Below are 10,374 nucleotides of genomic sequence, written 5' to 3' on the forward strand. Positions count from 1 at the left end.
GGGGAGGGCGGAGGGGCCGAGCACTCGGTCTGCCTCGAGTCGGGGCGTGTGGTCACCTCTAGTCCCTCCTCGAGTTGGGGGGTGTCTGGTCACTCGGGGTCCCTCATGGGTGGTCATCTGGTCACTCTGGTCCCTCCTCGAGTTGGGGGTGTCTGTCCCTAAAGTGGGGGCCGCCATCCCTGCTGCCCACCCAGGGAATAGAGCCCGATGTGGACCCTGCAGCCTGACCCCCAGTAACCCTCCAGTCCCCGATCCTCAGACAGTCGAGGGGCGCACTGGGGAGGGCAGAGAGGAGCACCCCGAGTCTCCGCAAAACCGCCTGGGAGGGCTGGGCAGCGAGGCTGGGGTCACTGGCCACACGTGCCACTCAAGACCGCAGGTCGTGACATGGATACCCGAGACCCCAGGTCGTGAGCATGGACACCGGAGACCCCAGGTCGTGACACGGACACCCGAGACTCCAGGTCGTGACACAGACACCCGAGACCGCAGGTCGTGACACGACACCCGAGACTCCAGATGGAGAGCACGGACACCCGAGACCCCAAGTCGTGAGCATGGACACCTGAGACCGCAGGTCGTGACACGACACCCGAGACCCCAGGTCGTGAGCATGGACACCGGAGACCCCAGGTCGTGACACGGACACCCTCCCTAAAGTCAGCCCCGCAGCCAGAACCCCAGCTTCCCTGGATGTGGCCACGAAGGTCGCTGTCACTGGACACTGCCACAAACTATCATTCTTCATTTTAGAGGAGGCCCTGCTTCAATGCTCTCCCTGCTAAATCCAATGCCCGTGGTGTAAAGAGAGAGAAGCATTGAGAAGGGGGTACAGCAAGGGCCCCATAGCCCCCTCGGTGGGTCCCCTCTTTCTCACAAACAAGGTGGCTCTGTACCTCACACCAGCTGTGAATGATGCTAAGGGTCAGTGTCACGCCGCTGCACAGGATTGACTAACACAAACTATCAACTGCAAATCCCACCTTCCAGAAACCTCTTCACTCCTTTACTTTGTAAATGCAACTGCACAGTAAACCCAAAGGCCTGGGCTTCTGGAGAAAAATGGGCAAACTCCTGCTTGAGGGTCAGCTATGAGTGGGTGCCCACTGGAGGCCATATAACAGCCTTGCAAATGATAACCTTTGGGCTGGATACATTTCCAAAACCAGGCTTTCTTTGGCAAGAGTGTGCAGGATCCTACTTCCCACAGATGTTGCCAAGTCAAATTTAAAAATTCTGCTTTAAGAACATCTTCATATCCTGTCTAAAAGTCACCAACTGTTTTGAATATTGGATTGCTTTAACTAACCACAGTAGAAAGAGCAAGCGGGGAAGATACAAGAGGCGAGGATAAAACTGGATCTTTAAAGATCAAAGCACATCACAGCAGTGCAACAATGTGGATTCTCCACAGTGTATTTAATATTCTGTTTGGCTAGGGCTCTCTGGGACTTAAATTACAAAGCTCTTGATAATGATGTATTCACTGAACTTAATTTTTAAAACTGATGGTGCGTACTGTAAAGTGAGAATCCACCTTTAGCTGACCCTGCAGCAGGTTTTCAGAGGCAGTTAGTTAATCACATGGGAGGAGACTGCCCGTCCTCCTCCCACAGAGCAGCTGGTGGCGTGCCTTCTGTACGGCAGTGCAACTTCTTGTCTCTAGCCCACCAGAGCTCCATAGTTTGTGTGCATGTACATATGTATGTGTGTATTTAACTAGAGCTGACAATTAGACATATGATACAATGTACAAGGCAAGGAATCTGGAAGGACCTTACATGATGAAATTGCCAGTACTGTTAATTTTTTTTGACATTTACATGTTATTAATGAGGTGGTGGTGGTGGTGATTACATGCTGTTGTGCTGAAACTGACTCAGTTGACCCTACAGTGGGCTTTCAGAGGCTGTTAAATCGCCTGGGAGGGAATTCCCCATCTTTCTCCTTTGGAGCATTTGGTGGATTTGAACAGTGTTACTTTGGACTGGCAGTGCAACTCCTTACCATTAGGCCAATGAGTGGCACAAAATAATGTAGAATTTTTTAAAAAATGCATCAGGTGCTTCAGTGAATTGAAGCATAGCAGGGATTGTGTGGGTGATACAGGATCAGACGGCATTTCATTCTGCTGTGCCTGGGGTCATTCTGAATCAGGGCCAGCTGTCCTGCACCTATCAACAGGAGGGTATTTCCACCTCCCTCTGTGTACCAACCAACCACAGCTGACCCTTGATTAACATGGGCTTGGACTGTGTGACCCATTTACACATGCAGCCTCCCTCATTCCCTTGCTATCTGCAAGCATCCTGCTGAAAACTTGATGTGTTACTAATTCTCCATATGCACCACCCAGGAGGTGAATGACAACCCTTTGAACGCAAGGAAATATCACAAGAAAAAAGGGGGGGGAAATTAAAACCCATGTTTAAGTGGGCTGCTGCAGTTCAAACCCACGTTGTTCAAGCACCAGCTATTATCCTCTGTAATGGAGGTGGGGTGGGGGGGCACTGACTGCATTGTTCAAAAGGCAACTACATTTCAACAGCTAGCTTGTCTGCAACAGATTGAACACCCTTCCATCTTTCCTGACAAAGCAGATGAGGAGGCAGAGCTTACTAAAACACATCACAAAAGTAAAAGCTGCACTTGCTGACCTAGCAGAGAGTAGAAAAATGTTTGACTCCTTTTGTATTGTTTTCTATATTGTAAAAACAATGTGGTGACAGGATAATATCCATACGCATACAAGGAAGTCCAGTGAATACCTCTATCGTTCAAATATATGCACCGACAACTAGAGCCAAAGAGGAGGAAATATATTTCTACCAAATTCTGCAGTCAGAAATCGAGCAACCACACAATAAAAATGCATTGATAATAATGGGCGATTTAAATGCAAAAGTTGGGAACAGGGAAGAAGGATCAGTAGCTGGAAAATATGGACTTGGTGACAAAAATGAAGCCAGAGATATAATGACAGAATTCTGCACACTCAATGACTTATTCATTGCAAATACCTTTTATAAGAAACACAAATGCAGGCTATACACATGGATTTCACCTGATGGTATGCATAGGAATCAAATAGATTACATCCGTGGAAAGAATCACTGGAGAAGCTCAATATCAGCTGTGAAAACCAGGCCAGGTACTGACTGTGGAACAGACCAACTACACATATGCAAGTTCAAGTTGAAGATGAACGACATCAAATCAAATCCACAGGAACCAAAATTTGACCATAAGTCCATCCCACTTAAATTTCAAAACCATCTCAAGAACAGGTTTGAGGCCTTGAACCTCAATGAGCGAAGATCAAATGAGCTGTGGGACGATATAAATATCGTCCATGAGAAATGCAAAAGGTCATTACAAAGGCAGAAGAGGAAGAAAAGGCCAAGATGGATGTTAGACGAGACTCTGACTATTGCACTAGAGTACCGAGAAGCCAATGCTAAAGGAAAAAAACAAAAGAGCCGAGCAGAAAATTTCAAAGGGCAGCTCTGGATAACAAAGCAAGTTATAATGAAATGTGCAAAGAGCTGGAGTCAAAATAAAAAAGGCCGAACTCGCTCAGCATTTTTCAAGCTGAAGGGACTGAAGAACAAATTTAAGCCATGAGTGGCAATACTTAAGGATGCTTTGGGCAGAATGTTAAATGATCCAAGAAGCATTAAAAGAAGATGGAAGGGGTATACAGAGTCATTGTACCCAAAGAAATTGGCTGACACAGAAGAAATTTCATGAAACAACGTATGAGCAAGAGGTTGTGGTGATGAAGGAGGAAGTTCAAGCTGCTCTGAAAGAATTGGCAAAAAATAAGGCTCCAGGAGTTGACGGCAAAGCAATTACATATTTCAAAAAACAGAGGCTGTTCTGGATGTGGTCTAAGTTGTGCCAAGAAATCTCGAGGACAGCCAGCTGGAAAAACTGACTGGAAGAGATCAATTTTGTTCCCATTCCAAAGAAGGGTAACCACAGAGAGTGTGGAAATTATCAAACAATATCATTAATATCACATGCAAGCAAAATTTTGCTGAAAATTATCCAAAAATACTTGGAGAAAAATGTTAACAGAAAACTGCCAGATGTGTAGGCTAGGTTTAGAAGAGGTCATGGTATGAGGGATACTATAGCTAATGTCAGATGGATCTTAGCTGAAAGCAGAGTACCGGAGGAATGTCTGTCTGTGCTTCATTGACTATGCAAAGACATTTGACCGTGTGGATCACAACAAACTGTAGTTGACTCTGAGAAGAATGGGAATCCCAGAACATTTATGTGAAACCTATACTTGGACCAAGAGGCAGTCATCAGAACAGAGCAAGGAGACACTGCATGGTTCAAAATTGGGGTGTCTGCCAAGGATGTATTCTGTCTCCATACCTTTTCAGTCTGTAGGCAGAACAGATTATCTGGGAGGCTGGGCTCTATGAGAAGTGTGGCATCAGGATTGGAGGTAGACTCATCAACGATCTGCGATATGCAGATGATACAACCCTGCTTGCTGAAACCGAGGGGGACTTTAGGTGCTTGCTGCAGAAGGTCAAAGACTGCAGCCTTCAATATGGATTGAAGCTCAACATCAAGAAAACAGATTCTCACCACAGGGCCAATTGTCAGCATCATTATGGATGGTTGAAGAGATTGAGATTGTTAACAGTTTTAGTTTGCTTGGTTCCACAATCAACACTCTTGGTTCCAGCAGCCAGGAAAACAAGAGATGAATTGCATTGGGAAAGTCAGCTGTGAGGGTCCTCTCCAGAGTACTGAAGAGCAACAATGTCAAGCTGGAGACCAAGGTGCACCTGATGCAGGCCATCGTCTTCATAATTGAGTGCTATATTTCAGAGAGCTGGACACTGACTAGAGATGATAGAGAATTGATCCCTTTGAACTGTGGTGCTGGAGAAGAGTGTTGTTGAATATACCATGGACTGCTAGGAGAACAAACAGGTGCATCTGGAAAGGGTGAAACTCAGCTGCTCCTTGGAGACAAGGATTCTGAAGCCTCGTCTGACATACTTTGAGCATGTTGCAAGAAGGAACTGGTCCTTGGAGAGGGACATCATGTTTGGGAGGATGGAGGGACAGCACAGGAGAGATGAGATGGATCGATTCAGTGATTGAGGTAATGGGAGTAGGTGTGTCTGAGACAGGTTGGCCTAGGATACATCAGGGTTTAGGGCTCTCATACGTAGGGTTACTATGAGTCACCAGTGACTCGACGGCACATAACAACATGTTGTTGTAAGGGAGTTCTAGTAGCCCAGTGACAAGGAGTTGCACCACAAACCCAAAGACAGCCAGTTTGAACCCACCAGCTAGCTCCCCTCCTGTGACATACTGACCCTGGAAAACCTGCTGAACGGGCAGCTGTGAGATATTCTGACTCAAGGTACACAACATGTTTGGTGTCATCAAACAGGCTGGAGAAAGGTATCAGGCTTTACGTAGTAGGTCATGGACCAGCAACAGCTCATGGAAATGGACTATACAGTAACTATAGCAATGAGATCAGACACAGGAGTGCCTGTTGGGGATGGCCCCCAGTATGATTCCACCAACAGCAGTAAACATTTGGAAGAAAACACACCACCCACACACAAGGAAACACTAAGTGAAGCCATCTGGACTGCAACCCCCCTGGACTGCTTAGAAAAGGTTACATTGTGGTGTCAGGAGAACCTATCAGTTCCAGTCAGAACCTGGCTTTCCATCAGACTTAACCAGCCCCTGGTGGGGACATCCCCACTTACCATCCATGGCAGTGAGTCTGCTGTAGTTCTGAAGGCTGACTTTCCTACTTACCCGCACTGGGACATGAGGCAAATGACCTAACATCTCCGTGCTTCCCTGTTTACAGTTGAGAAAGTAGAGGTATTAGGTACCAAGTGGCGTGTTGTTCAGAATCCAGTTGCCTAGTGGGTAGGAAAGGAGTTGCATTGCTAAGCCAGAGGCAGGCAGTTCAAATCCGTCATCTGCTCCTTGGGAGAAAGATGGGTGCTAAGGTGATTTACAGTCTCCTAAAATCTGCTGGAGGGTCTGCTATAAGTCAGTTCTGAATGGAGAGCAATTTGTTTTGTTCTTTAATGAAATAAATTACCCCAAGTACTGGGTTGCAGACATCCAACTGATGGGAGACACATACTTGTCCGATCACGTGATAACAACTTGGCTGCATTTTGAAATGACTGAACCAACCCGTATTGACAACAAAGTCTTCACCACCATCAACTTGATGCACATGCTGTTTCCATGTCACTGAAAAGGTTTCAGAAGTTCTTACACTAAAACCAAACTTAACCCAATGCCATCAAACATGGTGATTCCTAAGGACCCTGCAGAACAGAGAAAAGTCAGAGTCCACAGTCTCTGAGGCTGTGAACCTTCATGGAAGCTGACTGTACCACATTTCCCCCCGAGCTGGTGGGCTCTTTCTCCTAAGGAGAGAATGGCAGGTTCAAACTGCCAACTTTCTGATTATCAACCTAATACTTAAGCCCATCAGCAAGCCTTCACGTACTGAAGTAAAAACAAATTAGAACTGTACGCATCTGTTCCCACTTACCTGCAAATTAGACCTAAAGACACATTCTGGAACGGGTCTTGTAACCCAGGGACGGCCTGTACAGAAAGCCAACTCTTAACACAATGTTAGCTTCCCTCCCCTTTGTGCAAGGCCCTGTCTTCGGTTGACAGTCTCAGTCCAGAGCAAAGGCAGGAACACACAAATCATTCAACACACACTATGTGAAGCTCTGTTCAAGAAACAGCTGTTATCCCTTTTATACCTCCACCCCTTACTTCATATGGAACGTGGCCTCTGCTTCCAGGATTGTATTTAAGTGTTTCAAAGACCGCTTCCCCCCCACCCCCATGGTGAAGCTGAGGAACAATCCTGCAAGTTTTTTCTTTACAGCAGGCTCTGAATTTGGCAGTGGTTTAGAAAGGACAAGATGCACTTAAAACAAGGCAAGATGATTCTAAAATATTTCCATAATTTCTGCTGCCATGGAGTATTCTTGGACTCACAGCTGCCTCCCACTGGGTGTCCAATAATGTAAATCTTTATAGAACGAGATTCTCCATCTTCTTCCCATGAACAGCTAGCTGGTGGATTTGAACTACCAATCTTTCAGTTAGCAGCCTCATGCGTTATGCACTATGCCACCGTAACTCTGTGTTGTTTAGTCAGAACCGATTCATGTTGTTGTTATGTGCCATCAAGTCACCTGTTACCCACAGCAAACCTGTGTACAGTAGCTCTGAATCCTGCCCTGTCCAGAGCCAGTCTCACTGACTCCGACACACCTACCCCCAATGCCCCAGGTATTGTGCCAATCCATTTCATCTCATCCAGGGTCTTATCTCCTGTGCTGTCCCTCCACCCTTCAGTACCGACTCATAGACCACTCTCTCGTGGTTTCTGAGGCAGTCAATCACAAAGAACAAGATCACCCATCTTTCTACCTTGGAGCCACAGCTGAATTCAAGCTTCTGGGTGAGCAGAGACACTACCTGTGGAGCAGGCCACCAGAGTGCCCTCCAGCTTTTAATAATTAGCACACACACACACACACACACACACACACCCCAATACAAAACATCAGGAAGGGATTTTTTCTTTTCCCCGACTTTTTAAAAATTGTGATTGTAATGAAAGTTTACAGAAAAGTTGGGTTTTCATGCATTCCTGCACATTTTCTTCCCTAAAGAGATAATTTATTTTAATGCTCGAGTAGGAGTCAATTTGAAATGACAACCTTGAAAACGTTAAAATACAGGCAGATGTATTTTTGTGCAGTACCTGCATAATCCACCAGAACATATTCACATCTAAGCAACATGACTGCATTTCTGAATCTGAAAGTTCTTACGCTGATCCACGATTTGTTTCTTTGCTGTCTTTAAATCAACTAGGCAGGTATAGTTAAGCTTTAGATTTTAAAAAGTTGGTAATTTTAAAAGGCACCTTGAGGTTCTTAGAATCTTGAGGATACAGCATTTGCTTTTCCAGGACCTTTCCAGCAAGCAGTTCTGCACAGGTCATGGGATTCTCCATGTCTTTCAACAACAGCTCGTGCATGGACAACAGTCCTGCACTCCGAGCTGGGGTGAAGCGGAAGCCAAACATCTACAGCTTGCTGACCTACTTGTTGCATTTGGTAAACAGCAAGAAACACAACCAGACGCTTCTCTCTTGTGCATGTTAATAAAGGGCAGTGTGCTAACAGCCAGAGATTGTTCATTTCAGCCACAGTGTTTTAAGTCAAACCCTCGTGTTCTCTGACCAGGAAGGCTATTCCCCTGCCTGCCATCTTAAAAACGCAGAAGTTGCCTTTATCAGAGACAAACTGGTCAAAAAGCCAGCCACATCCTGTTGCATCAACAAATGCTAACTACCATGAAATAAAAATAAATCTAATTCACCAGTGTTAGCTCTTCCATTGCTGGCTTCACCTGTCAGAAATCAATACAGGACCCTTCACTTTGGCTCCGCCCCCTCCCCCATCTCCATGCTAGGGCCTTCGAGACTATCCACACCCAGCCCTCAGAGGAGCCACTCCTCTTGTGCCTGGAGTCTTAAATAATTGTGGCACTTTGCAAAGAACAATGGCTGCGATTTGTTGGTTGAAGGTTAAAAACATTTGACATTTTAAATGTACCAGATTCAAAGAAAGAAAGAAAAGAAGTTTGAAGGCACAAAGAAGGTAGCTGAGAAAACCAGGCTACAGAGCTAGAATTTAAAACAATCAAAACCCAGAAAGCCGTGTAGGTTCTTTCCCCTCAGTGCTCTATGTTGAAAACACCGTCCATCCCGGGAGGTAGCTTAGCTTTGCAAAGACGGCTGCTGCAACTGGCCACAGGCAGGAGAACACACCGAGGTCAGGAATCCAAATGGGTGGTGGTGCCTGCTTCTGCAACTCTAGTCGCCTCCACTGGCAGACGGCAATGGTCCACCACGTCCAGGCTCTTTCCAGCCTAAAGGGAGGAACATGACAAGGTGCAAATAATGACCCAACACGCAGGAGAGAAAGGAGAGAAAGGCTGGCCGGGAGTGGGCTGCAGACAGGGGACTGCTGGGCTCGGAGAAAGCTTCCACAGCTGTTGATGCCGGAGCTGGCCGGCTAGCCAGAGCAGCCTGCATGCCCAGGCCTGGCTGAGTGGTGACTGGGCAGCCACACATTTCCTGCCTATTAATAGTTTCCCATGTTCGAAGGCTGGAGACATTGGCAGCTCTCCGGCTCTCAGGTTTTCCTGGTACTGCGACTGGAATGCCTCGAGGGACCGCAGGGCAGGTCACACTGCACTCTGTTTACAGTGGAAAGCACACTGGCTTCTTAAGCTTATTATATCCCAAATGTCCTGAGGAAGTATCCACTTAGGGCGCAGGACCCCAGCATGGCAATGGTGATAAGTGACGTTTGTAGAGGCACATTCAGAAGACCTCAGGTCCTCCTGAGAGAGTGGTGGCCACGCTCATGCGCCCACCCACCCTCCCCAGTACAGGACATGATTGGCCACTGGATCTCCAGAAGCGACGTTCGAGGTCTAGGGACACAGATGACACAAATAGCAGGCAGGCTGGGCCACGGTCAGGGGACTGCGCCCCAAGCAGTCCCAGCTCAAGGGGTGTGGGGACCACCATGGCCACGTGCCCAGGAAGCGAAGCTGGCCCCTAGGGATTGGCTCAGATGAAGTGGATCCAGCTCTCTTCGCACTCGCCGCGGGGCATGTGCAGCGCGTGGCTGCGGCATGTGAGACTGTAGTTGTGACCATCGTTGTTGTCCCAGTGTTCAGTGCCCGCCACGCGGTAGCGCAGCGCGAAGTGCATGCGCGAGCCCAGCGCCAGTAGGAAAGATGGCACCGGCAGACTGAAGGCGAAGATGTCGTGGGTCCCCTCCTCGCTCGCGGGCCCTCGCCAGCGAGCAGCCACCTCGTGCGTGCTGTGCCAGTCTGAAAAGGTGTAGCGCACAGCCACGTGCTTCTCGAAGGCCACGTTGCGCACGCGCACGGTGCCGCAGACGCCCAGGTCTGAGCAGGTGACGCGCTCCAGGCACACGAACTGTCGCTGCAGCCTCTCGCCGAAGTCAGCCGCGTCGACAGGCTGCGTGAAGTCGGGCACCAAGCACTGCAGCGTGAACTCCAGGTCCTGGCTGCTGCAGCACAGGTCCGCATTGATGGAGAGCCGCGACAGCACGTGCAGCGGCACCGCAGGGTCGTCGCCCGCGCTGAACACCTTCACCTGCGCCAGCTCCAGCCCCAGCGCGTCAGCGAAACGCACGCGGAGCTGCCGGCTGCAGCCTGGGCGGCACGCGGCCCCCGGGGTCCCCGCGCCCTGCAGGCGGCGCTCGGGCGAGGTGGGCA

The 10,374-nt window shown here is 48.3% G+C and overlaps 1 protein-coding gene across 1 annotated transcript in view; it reads right to left on the reverse strand.

Moving 5' to 3' along the window:
• Window positions 1–9,697: 9,697 nt before the first annotated feature.
• PPP1R3D (protein phosphatase 1, regulatory subunit 3D) overlaps window positions 9,698–10,374 on the reverse strand; it is a 2,808-nt gene continuing 2,131 nt past the window's right edge. The window contains exon 3 of the mRNA XM_006896926.1: window positions 9,698–10,372. Within this exon, the coding sequence (XP_006896988.1) occupies window positions 9,698–10,372 (675 nt within the window). The remainder of the gene's footprint in view (window positions 10,373–10,374) is intronic.

Source organism: Elephantulus edwardii, unplaced genomic scaffold, assembly GCF_000299155.1.
Source record: "Elephantulus edwardii isolate Elephantulus edwardi_28Jun2011 unplaced genomic scaffold, EleEdw1.0 scaffold00193, whole genome shotgun sequence".
NCBI lineage: Eukaryota > Metazoa > Chordata > Mammalia > Macroscelidea > Macroscelididae > Elephantulus > Elephantulus edwardii.